Source organism: Arvicanthis niloticus, chromosome X, assembly GCF_011762505.2.
Source record: "Arvicanthis niloticus isolate mArvNil1 chromosome X, mArvNil1.pat.X, whole genome shotgun sequence".
Classification (NCBI taxonomy): Eukaryota; Metazoa; Chordata; class Mammalia; order Rodentia; family Muridae; genus Arvicanthis; species Arvicanthis niloticus.
Window position 1 is genome coordinate 88,221,477 of NC_047679.1, and position 19,603 is coordinate 88,241,079.

The 19,603-nt window shown below is 39.5% G+C and overlaps 1 protein-coding gene across 1 annotated transcript in view; it reads right to left on the reverse strand.

Annotated features, from left to right (window-relative positions):
* The window catches only part of Gucy2f (guanylate cyclase 2F, retinal), a 97,834-nt gene that overhangs the window by 19,258 nt on the left and 58,973 nt on the right, over nt 1–19,603 (reverse strand). The window contains exons 9-15 of the mRNA XM_034485650.2: nt 16,735–16,911; nt 14,466–14,622; nt 9,353–9,502; nt 7,731–7,879; nt 5,462–5,625; nt 4,547–4,739; nt 1,744–1,918 (exon numbers count right to left, since the gene is read on the reverse strand). Of these exons, the coding sequence (XP_034341541.1) occupies nt 1,744–1,918; nt 4,547–4,739; nt 5,462–5,625; nt 7,731–7,879; nt 9,353–9,502; nt 14,466–14,622; nt 16,735–16,911 (1,165 nt within the window). The remainder of the gene's footprint in view (nt 1–1,743; nt 1,919–4,546; nt 4,740–5,461; nt 5,626–7,730; nt 7,880–9,352; nt 9,503–14,465; nt 14,623–16,734; nt 16,912–19,603) is intronic.

The window sequence follows — 19,603 nt, forward strand, 5'->3', positions numbered from 1 at the left end:
ACCATGGTAAGCACTGGGGGCATCAAAAATAAATAATGTATGGTCTAAATTACACCATCTATTCACATCTGAATGAAGAGAAGAGACTGCCAAGCAGTAGGCAAGCAAGCAACAGTGCAAGACAATATGGCTGAGTCCAAGCAAATTTTAAAGACAGAAGAACTGGAGTATTTTAGACACTGTGGAGTTGGCAATTAGGACCTGACTCAGTGAAGAAGGTTCCTATGAGCAAGGCTTGCCCAAACTCTTTTATGGTGAGTAGGATTCAGTTACAGGGGAAAGAGACATACATCAAAGGCTTGTGACTGTGATTTCAGCATACATGGACTTTTGAGGAGCTCTTAGAGAAGCCATTCTACCAGTTCAGGCATCTGGGGAAAGACTATAGATCAGGTTGAGTTAAATGGGTTTTACAAAATAAGGTCCTTGGCCTACTAGAAAACATTTGAGCAATGGTTATATGAAGAATATCTTTGTCTTTTTTTCCTCTCGAGTCAGTGTATTGCATGCATTGAAGGGGATAGATAACATTATAGAAAAGCTTTTAGAGATCTGCTGTCATAAAAACAAACACAAGGCTTTGGAAAAGAGGTGATAGGGTAAAGTAGGCAGGCAAAGTGGGGACCTAAAACACAGACGTTATGAAAGAGACCCAACAGACTTGGCTGTCTGATTGATTACCATGACTAAGTTGGCATGGGGCTCTAAGTTTGTGTTCATTTGTTGGAAAGAGAGTTTGACAATTTAAATATGTTATACTTGAAATAATTAGAATACCAAACAAAGAATTTTTTGGTTTTGGTTTTGAAGTTTTTTTTGTTTGTTTGCTTGTTTGTTTGTTTTTGAAAAAGAGTAACAACAAGCTGCTATATGCTAAGCTTTCAATGCAAATATATGAATAAGACATGGTTCTGGTGCCAAAGAGCTTAAAAATCTGAGTTTGAGTTTCAGAACTGATATGATAGAAGGACAGACTAAGTGTTGTAAATAGTCCTCTGACCTCGACACAAGCAGTGTGGCACAAACACATATACATATACTTGGTTCAATATTGAAGGTGAGAAGGAGGAAGGAGTCAAGAATAACTTCTAAGATGATAATTAGCTCATTGGCAGTAACACTAAATGAAATATAAAACACAGGAGAGGATGACATTGATATAGAAAGAAAATAATTCTGTATTAGACTTGTTGAGTCTAAGGACCAAATGAGACATTCCTATGGAAATGTCATCAGAAAGTCTGACACACATAGGTGAAACTTAAGGAAAAAATTGCTCTGGAACTGTAGTGTTAAAAAGAAGGGGTATAATTACATTTTAAGTTCTAAAAAAATATGTTTATAAAATAAAGAAATAAATTGGCTATAGTCACCAGTAGGTATATAGTAGTTAAATAAAAAGGATGGGGAGGGAGGGACTTGAAGACATTTATTCAAAAGGGGATGAGCACAGGAGGGAATTGCTTTTGATTAATTAATTACATTATCTTAAACACCACAAATACTTGGTGATCTTGTAGCACAGTTAAACAACGAAATGGTGCACAGAATGAGAAGGTTAGGCTGCAGCATATGTGGTGCCCAGTGCAGTGGTATAGGGAGAGGGAAGAAGGAAATCTGGCTAGGCAGAAAGAAGTGAAACATTTCTGGACAGCAGGATAGATAATTCAGCTGTCCACTATCGGAGGACAGCTACATATTTCTTCCTCCTCTTCTAAGTCTTTCTTGAGGCATATATGTTACCTGAGTGCAGGCCTATTCGAATTCGGACTGGCACCTCAGGCATGTGTCGCATCTTAAAGGTACCCACAGAGCTCAGGATATCCAGGGACATGTTTGCAATCTCAGCTGCATGCCTACTGCCATTCCTCTTTGGGAGGCCTGAGGCCACCATGTAGGCATCTCCAATGGTCTCTACCTGGGAATTATAAGATATAGGATTAACACACAGGTAACCTCTTCATGTTACTTTTCCCCCATGGGTATTCAGGAATATGATAGAAGCCACATATGTAAAGTGAGGGAGGCATGGTGGGCCTGTTAATATAATTCATTGGCCTACCTGTGCATCAGAATCGTTTAAGCAGCTCTACTAAAATATTGATTCATAAGCCTCACAACCAGAGATCCTGAGGTAAACATAGCTACTTCAAAGGCTACTGAATGACTCTAGGAAAATATCAAGTTCAGTGAATTCCTATATGAAGGGAAAGTGGCACTGCCCCTAAGATGCCTCTGGCAAATTATTCAGGGAGAATGTACCCAAGATACTGTCAGAAAAAAAGCTTCTCTCCAGCTAATTTTAGGTAAATGGGCAGCCTTGGGGAAAGTACAGGGAAGGAAAAGGAAGGACAAAAAGAATCTGGGCCCTCTAATTGGCCATGCTAATATGACCATAAATTTCAGAGACTTTTGAGTTAGGAGAACTGGGTCTTTCTCCACCAATCACCTCCTCGTCTCCAATTGCTAGATCCTTGAGGGACAATGCTGTGGCTGGAATATGATTGGCCCATAGGAAGTGGCTCTATTTGGAGGTGTGGCTTTGTTGGAGTAGGTGTGGCCTTGTTGGAGGACTTGTGTCACTGTGGAGGTGGGCATTGAGGTCACCTAGTGCTCAAGCTCTGCCCAAGAGGAAGACACCCTCCTCTTGGCTGCCTTCAGAAGACAGTCTGCTCCTGGCTTCCTTCGGATGAAGATGTAGAACTCTCAGCTCCCTCTTCAGCATCATATCTGCCTGCAGGCTGCTGTGCTTCCTACCATGATGATAATGAACTGAAACTCTGCAAATGTAAGCCAGTCCCAGTGAAATGTATACCCATGGATACAATGCAAATGCTATGTGGGTATGCTACATTAGTGGCTGGCCATTATCAGAGCATGGTAGTTGACCATTTAGTTTTGATAAGATGTCACCCCAGAGACCTGAATGTTCTGAGATCATTAAAAGAACATAAAATCTGCCCCACGTGAGCATTAGTGTGTAGATGGCCATGAGGAATTATGGGACACATCCATCAAAGAACAGTTCAAGGGAAGCAAAGGCATAGAAAAGAATCTGGTCAAGATGGGGCAGTTGAAGGAACAAATGTGCAAACAAATCAGACTTCTGCAGTAGACTTCTCACATCCATTTTAGATTATCAAGTTCCAGGGGAGGTGATTCCAATTTTACAGGCAAGGAAAATGAAAATACACACAGTTTTGGTGACTCACTGATGGTTCAATTTTTATTTCCTTTGCCCTGTGTTGTTTTTAATAAACAAGGTTGAAAATTTAGATTCCATTTTTGGATTCAGGCAGCCCTGTTCCATCTTAAAAACAGCCGGCTAACTCTGTATTGCAGCCACGAAGTACCAAAATAGCTAATGCCCTCATCCCCAGGACCCCCAATGATTGCCTGAGCAGAATCAGCTGGATTGATTAAACTAGTGGCTGTGTTACTGCCCATGCTGAATCATCTTTGATTTTAGTTTCAACTGAATTAGCTTTCAGTGATTTGTTTTTCTCTTCAGGCTTCTTGAGTTCAACAAGTTAAGACAGGTAGCCTGATTCCATAGATTTTTCCTCCACAGTGGTTTCCATGTGCATCTCTTGATTAGTTTGCAGCTCCTGCTGATTGACAGGTATGATGTCTATTTCTGAACCCTATTTAGATTGCATAGTTTAGCCTTAACAGTCTCTACCTGTCTAATCTGAGATAAATACACTGCCCAATGTTATTTGAGAGCTGGACCATTTGAGACTACTGTGGGGGAACCAATAAATGAATCTCCTCATTTTCCAGCTTGTCCATGGTTCCTGGGACATAAGAGTTATTGGGAATACCTGAGGTATCTTTTTATAATACGACAAATATCAATGTTTTTAACAACATGGAAATGTCTCTAGAGAACTCAGATATTTTTAGTCATTTTGTACCTAGAGTCAATAAATACACCATGTACAAAGAATACTAACTAGTAAAGAATCATAGTACCAGAAAGGATGAAAGGAGACATCTATTGTCTCCTCATATTCTGCAGCCTTTGGTTATTTTTAAAAATAGGGTATAACTAGGCTGGAGGGAAGGGATATGGTAAATTGATACTTCTTCAAACTTCAGATCAATAGGTGTACTTTGGGTTACCCTGTATCAATCCCCATAAGTCACATTTGTAAGAGTACTCTGGTATAATGCTATGTTCCTTCTTGTCTAAAAGCAATACCCAGGGAGAAGATAAATTTTTTATACCATGTGTCATATCAACACAAACTTTACCAAGATTTAGTCTGTAGCAGCTATCAACTATGAGAAAATTGCCAATATTCCAATATCCTCTTTATTAACCAGCCCAATACGTTCTACGTTGTTCAGATTCATTCAATGAACTGCAATAAGCCTCCCATCTTAACCTCTTCTTAGTCATAAGTCTAGAAAACATATCAAGAGAGATATTTCTTAAAAGACAACATTCTATAAAACCACATCCTTCAATTTTAGAATACACGTAGATAGATCCCATGTAAAAAGTTTCATGCTAGAAAGCATAGTCTGCTAATTGACATACCTTATAGACATCATGGCTGCCAATGATGGCATCAAAGAGTGTGTACAGGTCATTCAGAAGGTCCACCACTTCAATGGGCTCACTCATGGCTGAGATGGTGGTGAAGCCCACAATGTCACTGAAGTACAAGGTGACCAAGTCAAATCCCTCAGGTTCAACTGTACAGCCCCTTTTGAGGGACTCAGCAACTGATCTGAAAAGGAGAAATAACAATTCCTAAGACGAGATTGGCCTCCTTATGTGCCAAGACAAATTCTCTAAAAATCACTGCCAGCTAGATAATGAAAGTTTCATCTGGATAGAGTATTAAAGAGCTCACTTATTCAACAAGTATTATATTGAGTACAAACAATTCATCAGGTGTCGGGACGGGTACTAAAAGAAAGATCTGGTCTTTGTCCCCATGGAATTTCTTCAGCTCCTGGGACTTCTACTTTACCCTCTCTCTTGGGGGGATGTTCCCATGTAGGAAGCTTTCCATGAGGCTAGTTCAACAATGATCTCATTAAAGAGCATGCTACTTGAGGAGGAAATGGAAATTCTAGCCACAGATAAGGGAGAAAGTCCCCTGGAAACAACAGGCCTATTTTTTTCCTATAGGACCTCAGAAAGCTGCCTGTTTTGTTTTAAATTGGCCACCTTCTTGGCTCTGTCACGAAGTGACATATAGAAAAATCATGTCCAACACCAAAGCTGAAATGACCATCATGTTCCACAGGAAAAGGAGAATTAGGATGCATGCTCTGCTTCCTTGCTTTCCAATTCTACTTTGATTTGAAGGTGTGACTCAAAGCCACTTGGAATAGAGAAGGCGAAGGACAGGGGGGAGGAGCAGTTAGTTGGTAACTTTTTCTTCTTTTTTAAAATGGAGCACACTGTGACAAGCATTCACACTCCTCGAGTATTCACACATACGGTGGTAGCATCTGCGTTAGAAGCTTTTCCGTTTTCTGTTTTTCAATTTCCAGTTCTTCAGTCCGTTCCCGGATCAAGTCTTCTAAGTTGCTAGAATACTGTTCCAACATCCGAAGCATAGAATCGATAATATTAGTCTTTTTCCCTTTGTTGAAAGTTTTAAACTGAAAGTAAAGGAGAAAGAAGAGCCTATAACTGCTTGGGTTCCAAACTCAGTAATGATGGAGCCACCACCTTTTTCCTCTGAAGTGGAGAAATGAGCCCAATTCTAAATAGGAGAGGTCACTATCTAGTGTTCTTGTCACCCTGGTGCATTCACAGAGAGTGTTCCACCCCTAGCCCCCAAAAAGTTCCCCCAATTTTTCTCATTGTTTCAAGTCTGAGCACAAAAATTCAGAGTAAACTCCTTCAGTTCTGAAACGCTATCACAATTGTAGCCACTTTCAAGAAAATGAGATTTTTGTTTAGAGCTCAAGTAAGTTGTGGGCAACATAAGAGGGAGAAAAATAGGCAGAAACTGATCTTTTATCATTCACCCTTATCCTCAAATGATACAGTGTTGTCAAAGAGCGTCTTGACTACTTAGAGTGTTCAAAAGATAACATAGAAAGATGATTCTCTACTTCTTATCATGGGATCTAACACTAAATGGTTCCATCTAGCACCTGCCTTTCATATCAGTCAGGGTCATGAAGGCATTCAGCTAGCTTTTTGGTTAGTGTTGTTCCCTGACTTCTAAGAGGTAACTGCTTGATATGAATGTCCAATATACACTCTTGGGACCTTGTGCATTTACAAAGAGCATATTAGCATAAGCATTTGACTCATGAGTGGGTAGCTTCCTCCCTGGTACTTTAGTCATCGTGGTCATAACCAGAAAAGATTAGTAGTGCCTTTATTGAGTAGATGTTAAAGGGTCTGCCCAACAAACTTCACACTGCATGGCCACACATGCTCTGCATAGAACTCCTTATCCCAAAGTGGACAGTAGGAGGCTCCTTCTGAACTCTGTGCACATCTATAAGTCCATCAAGTTCCATCAGCCAGTTTGAATCCACTGAGCTCCCCCTATAGCCTCACTTAGAGAAGTCCATTCATCTGTGTGCATTTAAGGTGTATTAGATGCAATAAGAGAGGATGTTACTCTTGTCATCAGACAGAATAAACTTCCAGTAAATCATTTCAGTGAAGGAAGCCCCAGTAATGTTTTGTTTGAAAGTCACATGATGGGCTCTCCTCCTGTCTATTAGCGACTTCTCTGCTGCCTTCTGAAATAACATCTTTAGCATCAACACAAGGACAAATGGTTCTTCCTCCTGCCTCATGATACGTTTTTAGAAATGCGACCTTTATGGTCCTTGGCTTTTTCCATACCATTGAACACCTGTTAGAGTGTCCTCAAGAACTCCAGCCAGACTAATGGAAGTATTGTTAGCTGGAGGACACGGATGACTTCAAAAGCAGGGCCCTTTCAGGCTTTCAATCAAAGTCTTTCTCTTTTACGCCTCAGATACCTGCCAGTCATAAAGCAACTCAGTGCTGGACTCTAGCCAGGCTCAAATGCCTCTTTTCCAGAGCTAACACTAGCTAGCACTCATGGGGAACACCCACAATTTCTGTATTGGGCAAGTGGACAAAGTTTGAACTGCATGCACTAAGAGAGGAACTCTGTCTTTCCTTCTACCCTCTTCCTAACTCAGACTAGAAAAAATACCAACCTCTTTAGAAATGCAATATCTTAAGGAGCGTGGTTATCACTTTTCATGTACCCATTTTTTTTTTTAGTAGCTCTCAAGAAACCTAAGAAATCTACATTTTTCTCAAGCCTACAAAAACAACCTGGCATCCTCTAAAATTTAGATGTTAAAATACAGTACCCATCAGAGTTTCCTAGAAACTTTTATAGAAACACAGCTTTGTGAGTACCACATTTACTCGTGATATTCATCGCCCAACAGTTTCAATGCTAACTCTTCCAAATGACTGGTGCTATGATTTTGTCATTGACAGGCTGATCACAGCAGATTTTGATTGGCTCAGAAAAGTCAGTCAGGCATAGAAGAGCACCAGAACCAACCCTTGGGCTTGTAGAGGATGTGTTGGTGATGTTCTAGGCTTAAGGATCTCAAAGCCAGTCCTGGGCTGCTTTTGAAAGGCGAATGTCCTTTTCCCCTTGTGGAAAAGGAAGCCCCTTCCACAATATAAGGACTCAGTGAATATAGTCTCAGAGAGACTAACTACTGAGCAGTGATTGTGCAAATAGATTTACCTGGTTAAATATTTCATCAAAAGTCGGTCGCTGTTCTGCAGCCTCAGCCCAGCACTGCTTCATCAGCTGGAGACACTCTGGAGGGGCATACTCAGGAGAAACCACTGGTCTATACACAGGAGGAGGCATTTTAAGTCTGTCTATGATTTCTGACAAGGCACAAAAAAGAGAAAAGTTTGTGAATCACGAGTTTCAGCCAAGAAAATGATTTGTCAGGAGAAAACATGAAGAGAGCTTCTCTTTGATTTTTCCTTAGGTAGCTTTAATGTTGACCACATCTCTGAAAAGGCTGTGTCAAACTTTTAAGAAAGGAGTGAGAAACTGATCAATTGGCATCTTAGTAGAATTGAGTTACCATGTTATCCTGCTTCTGCTAAGTTATAGATGTGGCTTATTTAAGGCCAATTCCAATACTGCAGCTTCGCCGGGCAGTGGTGGCGCACGCCTTTAATCCCAGCACTTTGGAGGCAGAGGCAGGTGGATTTCTGAGTTTGAAGCCAGCCTGGTCTACAAAGTGAGTTCCAGGACAGCCAGGGCTACACAGAGAAACCCTGTCTCGAAAAACAAAACAAAACACACCCAATACTGCAGCTTCAATGTCCCCAAGTCACCTGAGCTTCACAATTACCTAAACAAAGATACTGAGCCTTCTCTGTAAGATTATAGCCAGCCAAGGTCTATGCATTGGGTCGTGGATAATCACTAAACAAAGGGAACTCTCATGGCTGTTGATCAATGAATGCCACTTATCATATGCCAAGCTATGGAATGGGCACTTGGCATGTGTTGTTTTATTGAATGCTCAGCACAAATGGATGAGGTAAGCACTCATATTCTTTCTGTAGATGGTAAAACTGGAGCACACAGAACTTGCCAAAGGTCACATGGGTAGTGACAGAGTTAGGGTCAGAACCCAAGTAATCTCTACTTATTCCACTGCTCTGATTTCAAGCGCCTCGGGTCTCAACTGCAAGATCATATCAGGAATACATGATATAGATGTGTCTTGAAATAGGTGATGGTAACCTTGATCATTTGGCTAAGGTGATGTCACCAGGAGCTTCACCTTATAAACTTAGTATTTTTAGTTACTAAGCATCTTCTAATCTCATACTTTGAGAATATGCAGCTTTCCCGTTACTGCTAAAACTTTCATGCAATGATTTTATTCTCCATTGATGGATCTTAGACCATAGATTTCAATTTTACAATTTTACAATTCATAGATTTCAATGGGAGACAGGCATAAAAAGTCTATGACATGCTACAGGAAAAGACTGACATCATAGAGTATCAAGGTCAGTACCAAAGTACTTGGTAAGAAGTAACTCAGAGGGGCAGAGGTACTGCATGGTGGGAATAATGCAGAGTAGAAAAATGATATAGGTCCTAAAGCCCCTGATTTATATCCATGTTTGCAAAATGACCAGCTTCCTGGGTGAGGGAATTTCTTCCACATGCCTAAAGCTGTCTGGCTCCAAGCCCTACATTCACAAAACAGACTAGCTCTTTGCAGACTAGCAGGCTGTTAACAGTCTTCTAGCAAATCATGACAGTCTAGGTTAGCCTGCTGATATTAGACACAGTGGGCCCTTAGTGCCCTTTTCTCACTTCCTGCTTACCTTTGGCAGGCAGATCCATCATGCAGAAAGGAGCACCCCGGACCATCACTTCTTGCATGATGATGGCAAAGCTATAGACATCTCCTGCAAATGAACCTAACCTGATGCCCTCAGGGGCTCTTAACAGTTCAGGGGCCGTCCACAGCAGCTCTGCAAAGGAAGAATTGTCTAATAAATGGAAGGAGGATTAACTGACATCTGCAATGCCCTAAAGGGCTCTAAGGGTGCTGTTTTATTAACTGCTTTATATTTTTATTAGACATACTAGCATGCTAGCACCCCTCAGGGTCTGAATCTATTAATCTAAGGGATTACACACAAAGAGAGAAAACATACTATTCTCTCTTCACCCCCACAACCACGCAGCAAGACACAGTATAAAGGTGTGGGGAAGGTCAGAACGCCAGAAGTAGAGACACTATCTGGCGCTTGCTTTCTCGCTCTCTTGAGCCTGCAAGTAGCAGTTGGCAGGATTCCATGAAAAGGCAAGGGCACTGCCAGACTGGTTGCCATGGATTTTCTGCTCACTAAGATCTATATGTGTCTGGTAATTTGATTGTGCCGGGTCTCAGGGATTTACAATTTGCTTTCTCCAGGTCTTCTCTGAAAGGATTAGAACATCCTCAGGCCTCCTGTGTTCCTTGAAGAGCTAAATGGTACAGTAGCTACTTACCTGGTTCTGCAAATATTTATTGAGTGTCTAATATGTACCAGGCACTGTGCTATGTGGAAAAAATGGTTCCAAATATGAATCAAACCTTTACTCTGCAGAAGAGGAGTTCACAGACCAGAGGACAAGAAAGCCATGTACATCCCTTATTGCAATCAATACAAGAGAGCTAGTGGTGAGAACTACTGTATAGTACAAGAAAATGAATTGATTAAAAACAAAATTTGAATAATGGCTATGTTCTGCTAACCTCAGGCCCTTTACATGGTAATATATATATATATATATATATATATATATATATATATATTCCCTTTCATAGATTTTAGCAGTCAGAACACTGGAACATTTTATCGCAGGCACCTTAATATATAAAGAAATCAACTTTTATAATATAAAGGAGAAAATCAAAAGAGGAATTGGGTTTATTGTTGTTGTTGTTGTTGTTGTTGAGTTGTATAAAAATCACGATTTCTGTGAGTTGAAGAATGCTTAAATATGGGTAGTTTCATCAGATTTACACTAACAACCATCTGAACTAGCTAAATTAATCCAGGAAGGCTTCCTGGAAAAGTTAAATCTCAAATGTGCTCATTAAGAAGGTCAAGGGTGCACCTTCTGGAGCTGAGAGGTGAGGGCTTTGCAGGAAGCAAGAACAGTATGTTCAGAAGAACAAGAGGCAGAAAGGAGCAAATTGCGGGTGGTGGGAAGGTGGTAAGCAGATTAGTGAAGGGCTGAAGAGAAGGGCTCCTGTAAGGAATAATGAGAAGGGAGAAAGGCTTGATGAGGTGGGGGTAGGGAGGGTGGCTAGAAGAATGGGGGCAGAGGGTGAGAGGCCCTGAGAGCCAAATGAAGGCATTTGGAGTGAATACAGAAGGCAGTAGGGGTGCTGGAGCTGAGGAGGGATTTGATGAAAGCTCTGTTTAGGAAGATTAATCTGGCAACCTGCACAAACTGGATGCAAGGAGAAAGGCTGGAGTCTGGAGTCGGGGTGATCAGCTAGGAAGTGAGGTAAGAGCTTGCACAGAGGTGAAAGGGACCTGAGTGGGGGTACATTGTGGCAGCAGAGCCGAGAACCAGATATACTGGAGTTGGGGTTACAATGGGAATGAAAGTGGCAAGGTCAGGCACCTCCTCCCTGCAGCTTTGTGGAGGATGGAGTTGAAGTAAATGCCTTGATAATATAAAGAAGAAAGCCAAAAGAGGAGTTGAGGTTCTTGTTGTTATTGTTGTCGAGCTATAGAAAAATCACCATTTCTGTGAGTTGAACAATAGTGGAATATGGGTAATTTCATTAGATTTAAACTAACAAACATGTGAGCTAGCTAAATTAATCTGGGAGGGCTGGAGAATGCCTATTAAGGAGTACAGAAGCTAGGGTCAGGATTAGGGCTGATGACAGCTAACTTTTGCATGTTTAATGTGGGGGTATGAGGATGGGAGCCTAGAAGACAAGTTTTTATGAAGCAAGAAGGTGAATAGAAAACATAAGATTATATGTTTTGCTAGTAAAAGTCCAGAGAAGAAAAAAGCAGCTGTAATTTTGGACAACCATGATAAAAAGGCTGGAACAAGAACTTCTAAGACTCAGACTTCTCTGTGTACCTGTTGTCTCACTTTGACTTTAAAGTAACAAACACTTCTGACTTCCCACCCAATACCTACTTCTATGAATATCTCCTGTACACTCACAGCAGCGGGTTTTCTCTTATGCCTCCCTCCCTAGAAAGACTGAAATTCACTAAAATACAGAAATGACCAAATGATCCTTTAGTCAAAGGAATGCCTTTTCTGAAGATTTCAAGCAGAGGAGGTTGAGGGAGGAGAGCCTGAGTGGATATTTGAAAACAAAAACAAAGCATGGTCCTTGTTCCTGGCATACTCTCCCTGCACATTTTCAGAGAGAAAAACAAACAAACCATCTGGTAAAAAGCTAGTTGATTAAACACAATCATTACCAAATAGTACTTTTAGAGAGCACCTATGCTCTTAATGGTTAAAATGAGCTTGTATCTGGACTACAGTCATTCATACAGTTGAAACTGGACAATAATGAACACACATCCCCATCTCCCAACCCACCCCCCTTCCTCATGTCCACTCCAGAATCAAGTAATAGCCACTAGCTACCATTAGACATGGGGTGTCAGAAAGACTAGAAGAAATTAATTTGGCTTCTTTTGTATCAGCTGCGGACACTACTAACTCTGAGCTCATTGTATCAGTAAAGTCAATTTTGAAAAACCATGATAACATAGCATTTAAGAAGTACAGAACTGGAAGTCAAGAGACCTGGGTTTCTAAATCCCAGCTTGACCAATAGTAAGTTTTCTTTACTCAATTTTCCCAAAACCTCAATTTTCCTAAAACAGAAGTTGAGCCAGATGACCTTCAAAGATTGTCCAGTTATAAGGCACTATAAGCCTCATCATTTAAGGTAGGAGATCAGTTCCAATATTTTATTTCATCTCATTCATGTGCTAATCTAATGAATATTTATTCTACCAGAAACTGTGAACTCAAACCTGCTTCTTACCTCCATCAAGATTATAGTTTGGGTGTAGGGAAAAGGCAACTTGAATAAGGTAATCCTAACAAAGTACAAATCCACAATGAATTTTGTTGACCTTAAAGGTCTTGAAGGGAACAACTAAGCTGGGCATAGGGAGTCATAGGGAAGCACTCGATGCAGCAGTACTTAAGCCAAGAGGAGAACTTAGCTACGCTCACAGAAATGCTTATGATTGTGGAAAAAGCAAAGTATCCCAGGCAGAGAGCACAGCAAATGTAAAAGGGCTGGAAGGAAGTGGAACCTTGACATACACAAACAACCTGAAGGAGTTCAGCAGGGCTGGATCAGAGAGAGAGAGAGGGTATTGGTATTAAGGCCATACCAAAGAAGATTCATATGTCATGTAAAGGAATTTGAACTTTACCCTAAAGGCAATAAAAAGCCATTCAGTGTGGGACACCTATAACAAAATCAGATTTGCAGTCTAGAAAGTTCCCTCTGGGCACAGTATGAGTATGTGAAGAATAGGTTGCAGTTTGGAGAGTGAAGTAAAATACAAATGAGAAACCAAGATACAGACAGAGACAGTAGACAGTGCACACCCACTTACACATATATACACAGAGGCATGGGCACAGCCATATACAACTGAGGATAGTCTTTCCTCAGGTTATGAACAGGTGTCCCTAAGGTTGAAAGTTTTGTCAGTCTGTGAAATAAATGTGAAATAAAACCCTGGAAAAGTATTACATTTTACCTTTTCTAGATGTCTAATTTTTATAGAATGCTAAGTACCTGCCATCTCTGCAGCTATTATCCCAACACCCTACTGGAAAGCAAGGCAAATGGCAAACTAGGCATTCAGACTAGAATTAGACAAGTAATTACCACACAGCTATGTCAGGGATAGGGAAAGGCAAGAGGGAAAATATCACAGTTGTCACTATGGTTTTCAAGACTTTCAACTCCTCCAGAACATGAATGGGCAGAGAAAGAGAAAACTAGGGTTTGTTGACTGGGTGAAGGCCTGAATTGAATTGCTGTGAAGTAGCTGTATGGTTTGAGTAACTCAGGAGCCTCTGCTCTCTCATCTGTGAATGGGAGAGTTAAACTAAAGGACTCCTACAGTTTAGTATTGAGTGCATTTGGGGAAGTGTGGATATGATGCCATCAAAGACCAGTTCTCTATCCAGGCATGTGGCTTTCTGTCTTTTATTGTTCTTGCCTCCCATGTAGGAAAGTCAGCAGTTTTAAAACTTGTAAGGCCACCATTTTCTACCGTCCTATCTTTGGGGGTTGTCTGTTCTCCCACACCTCAGATTTTGCTTTTAGCTTTGATGAGTTATCAGTCTTTCAGGCATTCCTTAGTGCTGCTACTAGTGCACCAGACAGAAGACAAAACCACAAAATGGATGTCACAAGCATGCATGCTTACTTACAAGTCTGCCGTTCTCTCTGAAGCCATACACACAACCATAGAGCCCTCATTTGCAGGGAGCTGCCCCCTTGCTTCTTTCTCTCTGAAAGACACGGTACTGATACGCTCTAGTGACATCCCATTTGAGAATATACTTCCTGGGGGTCCAGCTTCTAAATTACTCTCCATTCAATCTGACAAGTATTTATTGAGTGCCTACTGTGTGCCTAGCACTCAGCAAGATTCTCCATGGACTGCTGGGGTGTCTAAACAATACAGCCTAATCCTGCCTCAGCAGGGACTGAACATTATTGCAATGGCTTTGTTTGGAAGGAAAGGCTGGACTGAGGTTACAGCATGCAGACTTCATTCAAGTCCCTTGGCTTGGAAATGAGGCTGGATTTTCAACAAAAGTGAGGAGTTGAAATCACTCTAAGGCTTTAATTTTATGCATAGTTTCATTTGAACCTTGAAGTTACCTTGTGTACATTGGAGGGTACAATTCATTGCTTACCTTCTTCAGAAGGTTCCTCTTCAGAGAGTCTCAGCATTTCTAAAACGTCGTTAAAACCATAATCTGTCACTTTTAGTACAAAATGCCCATCTACCACACAGTTCCGAGACTTTAGCCTCCCATGAATAAATTCTCTGTGGTGTAAGTATTTCATTCCCTGCAGATGATACAACAAAACTTACTTAAGTACTCCTTTAACTATTGGATGCTTTTAGAGCCAATTTCTGAGGTTATTAATAGCATTGACAATTGTGACTCAGAATTCAAGCTTTTTCTCTTATTTGTAGGCAAAGTAAACCTTTGACAAATGTTTAGGTCCATTCTAACTCTAAAATGTTTGGCTTTAATTAAGAATCATAGCTTGTGTTTATTGAAAATTATGGTCTACTAGGATATCTATTGACATTTCAAGTACAAGATGGATCCATTCGCATGTAATTGCCAGGAACTGGGAGATTCTGATTTTTCTGAACAGATCTAATGCATCTTTCATCCATTATCACAGAAGTGGAAACTTGGTGTGACTTTGCAGGTTGGTAATTCAACAAGAGCTGCAAAATTTTTAAATATGTATACTATAGGGCTTCTAATTCTTGAGAAAAAGCATGTATGCTTGCTTATACACAAATGTATACAAACAGAGCAAGAAGAATACAAACAAAAGCTTTGGTTTTATATAGTGTGCAATTAGAAATAAACTAAATATCAGTAAGGGAATAGATAGATTTATCATACATTCTTATCTATAAATGTCTTGCAATACTTACAAAGAATAAGGTCAATCCATATGTAGTGATACTGATATAACTACAAACCAAACAGTAAGGACCAAATAGTGAGTTTTCAAGTTATGCAATGGCATGTGTATTAAAAACAAATAAAATTGTTATAATATAATGTAAATAAGCATGGAATGAATTTCAAGTCTAGTTTCCAAATTTTTAGCAGTAGCTTAACTTAGTGTAGAAGTTATGAAAGATGAGGGATAAATATCAATATTTTTCCCCACATAGATTTATAGCACTTGATTTAAATATTAATTCAATGTACTACTTTTAAACAAAAGAATATATAAATGAAGAAGAAAGCTGGATATTTCTGCTCTCTGGGGTTGCTTGAGAGCCTTTACATGAATTTAAATGTGATGTACAAGAACTCTCTATCAGATGCATTTAATCCTTCTACACATCTGTATTTTAGTGAAGTTATCTCAGAATTGTTGATAACAAGTGTCCTTTTAGTGAGCTATTTCTGCTTTTGAAACCTGATATCCCTTTGTATTCCCATGATTTCTATTTTGTGCTCTCAGAACTCCTTATAGTCTCCATTACTTGTGAGCCAAGTCTACTATAGGTAGGATTTTCCCCAGGTTAGCTAGTGCTTCACTATTACTCATCACAGGCCTGTGCTAGATGTTGCAAAACAGAGACTGCCTCAGGTAGCTTCTCTGGGCCTCTGTGTGTGTTGGGAGTTTAATCGTGGCCATCTTACAAAGTGAGAACAAGATAATATCTTCCCCTTCCACACCTCTTTGAAAATGTTTAAGTTGCTATTCAAGATTCAAGGCTGTGATTAATGTATGCATAGCTTAATAGGTAATCAATAATTCAGACCAATTCCATTAAAATACACATATACAGAGCTTTATGTCATCATATAGAGTTCATTGGCTTTACAGAAGCTCATCCATGGACCTGTCCATAAATTCCCATTGTAGTTGTCCATGGCACATACAATGGAGGTGCTACCTTATATGATCAGTGGACATTTGTCTTTTCCAGGGGCAGAGTTCCACATCCATACAGACATGTAAAGTCTCATCATCTACTTCTAGACTGTGATACTTTTTAGAAAATGAAAGCAAGCAGCTGGCTTTACATACAGTACAAAAGATTCTAGAAATGATTACTTCCCTATATCCACAAAGCATAGAACTGGAATGTGGTTAAAAGTAGAAGAAAACTTGATGTTAAACATAAGAAGAGAAGGAAATCTAGTCCCCAAGTTGTTAGGGAACATGGGTGAATAGATTCTATATTGATACTCTAAAACACATATGGACAAAAGGTTGGTGAAAGGGTGGGGACTCAGGACTTGGGAGACAAGATAGAGAGGGGATATGATCACAGCAAGCCACGGGAAAGAAAATACCTCAATCAATATCTTAAATTCCCAACCCCAAAAGAGTAAAATAAAAACAACAGCCAAAATCTTTGGAAATTTCAATTCTATAAGGAAAATTCAAGACTCCTTTAGGTTTGCCATTAACCTTGATGAGGTCAAGCAGCAATGATGATTTGAACATCCAATCAAGTTTCACATCATCATTTGTGAGTATGTCTTCTAGGCTCCTTCGAGAACAAAATTCTGACACGATGGCAAACATCCCCGAATCATAAAAGAAGCCCAATAAAGGGTTAACATTTTCATGCCGCAGGTCCTTCATCTGCAAAGAAGACAGAGACCAATCATGGCTGTTTTGTTTCAGTTGCTTCTCACTGTTGACTGTACTACACAAAAAGTACAAGAATAAGGATGTGCAAAATGTCATGATTAAGACAACTGTTTTCATACAAACTTTAAAAAAAATAAATAGAATATATGAGAAAAGAATAAATACAATGCAGCCACTTGTCCTAGAAGATCTTATACTCAGCAGAAAGTAGTAGGTAAGTGATCTGAAAATTATATTTCATCATGAAATGTGTTTTAAATGAGACCATGAGATGCTGAGTGAGATCAGAGGTTAAATATCTCATCTAGACAGGCAGTGAAGGAGGCAGGTATCAAAAGAAACTTTCCAAAGAACTAATAACTAGACAACATTAAAGAACATAAAAGAGTTGACCAATGAACCTGATGGAGGAATACTTCTGAGTTGAGGAAACTACAACAGGTTTAGTCTTCCCAGGCTACAGTGCAATGGGGAGAAAATAAAATATCAAGCTATATAAATAGACAAGAGCCAAAAGCAATGGACAGACTATCATAATCTCAGTATCATATGTGTCATATAATTTCATAGAGTGCCCTGGTATGAAATTCAAATAACTATACTCTATTAATATTTTAACCAAATAGATTGTCTTAAGTTAGAGTTTCCATTGTTGTGGGGAGACATCATGACCATGGCAACCCTTATAAAGGACATTTAATTGGAGCTGGCTTATAGGTTCAAAGGTTCAGTTCATTATCATCAAGCCAGAAAGCATGGTAGTGTCCATGCAGACACAGTGCTGGAGAGTTCTATATCTTGATCCAAAGGCAGCCAGGAGAAGACTCTCAAAGCCCACTCCTATGATGACACACTTCCTCCAACAAGGCCCCACCTCCTAATAGTGCCACTCCCTGGACTAAGCATATTCAAGCCACCACAGATACTGATCATTTATAGAGCTTTTTCTTGTGACTCTCAAAACAACACAATTGTGCACACAGAATTTAAATTATAATGGCCATTCCAAATAAACAAGACATAATATAAAGTATATGGTAGGATTACACAGGTTGGATACAAAGCATTTTTCTATTTTATGTAAAAGATTTGAGTATTTGTGGATTTTGGTATCTGAAGGTTCCTGAAACCAATTCCCTGAACATAATAAATACAACATTCTAGTCATATATAGTTATGTATATGTGAATGTGCACACTTTCATGTACACACAGATTTAGAATAATAGCAACACTGAAGAACTCAGAACAGGTTAGATCTTAGTATATTAGAGCTACAAATCACATGTCATAATGTGGGAAGTGAAAGAAAGAATTCAAAGATTATCATATGGAGTATGGAGAAGGTGGCAATCCATTTACTGGTATGGATAATACCGTAAGACCTTCAACAAGATAGTCTGTGCTAAAACTATGTTAATCTTTATAGGAATGAGAACTATTGACTATCTCATTTGCCTACCAAGCAGAAAAGCCTGACACCCACCACAATTATTAGTCCACTTCAACCTAAATCAGTTAAAGCAGACATGAAATCTCAGCTTACATATAACAAATTAAGCACCTCCTTCTAAGATTTTGTTCTCTTATGAACCAAACAACCAAAACTACTGGTCTCTGGAACTGTGTTCAAAAATAATAAAAACTGATTAGGAAAATAGCTTAACTCACATTCCCTTGCCTCTACTCAAACTAAGCATAGAAGTGTGGTTGAAGTCTAAGCAATGGAATAGAAGAGAAGGAATGTGTCTCATTTTAGGTTAAGGGTTTTAAGAAGCAAATATACTCAGTTGCATATTATTTTTCCAATTCTGTGGTTAAATATACATGTTTATAAGGTCATAAGACATAGCAGAGCCATAAGATGACTATAGCCTGGGTTCTTAAACCGCCATATTGAAGAATGATCACCTGTCAATCAAGAATAATCATCTTTTGTTATTGCTTGAGAATTAAATTTTTCCAGCATTTACAATAGTAAACAGTCCCAGCGTGGTGTCATAAACTTCTAATCTCAGCACTCAATAGGCAAAGCAGGCAGATCTCTGTGAGTTCAAGGCTACCCTGACTACATATTAACTTCCAGGCCAGCTGAGGCTACATAATGAAAACCTGTCTCAAAAACAAAACATAACAAGACTGGAGTTATAGCTGAATGAATGACCACATACATGTTTTCTGGGCTCAATCTCCAGAACAAAAATGGCATTAAATATTTGAGAGTATACTGGCATGTTTCAGACCATCTCTGCCTGGATTTTACAACCACACATCCTCAGCTGCAAACATGAAAGAAGGTCCTGTTTTGAAATTATATAAATACCTCCATGTAGGCATGTCCTCGGAGATTCTGAATAAAATGGAAAGTGTGGAACACATTCACAAGGTGAACATGTACTAGGTAGACATATATTTCATCTCTACCACAATGCTTACTTAGCTGTGTAACATCAAAATTTCAAGGGTTGAGTGTGTTAAATCAGGATATTTGATATTCACCTCTCTGACATAAAATCTTTAAGCATTCAACTACCAGAAATACCTGCTTCTGAGTCAAATACTAACCTACATAGTCTTAAATACTTGTTTGGCCAATAAAAAAGCGTACTGAAATAAGCCAACATTGGAGTTAATCCCACCCACCTTTTCCCATACAAGGTATTATAGAATTATCTATTGATGTA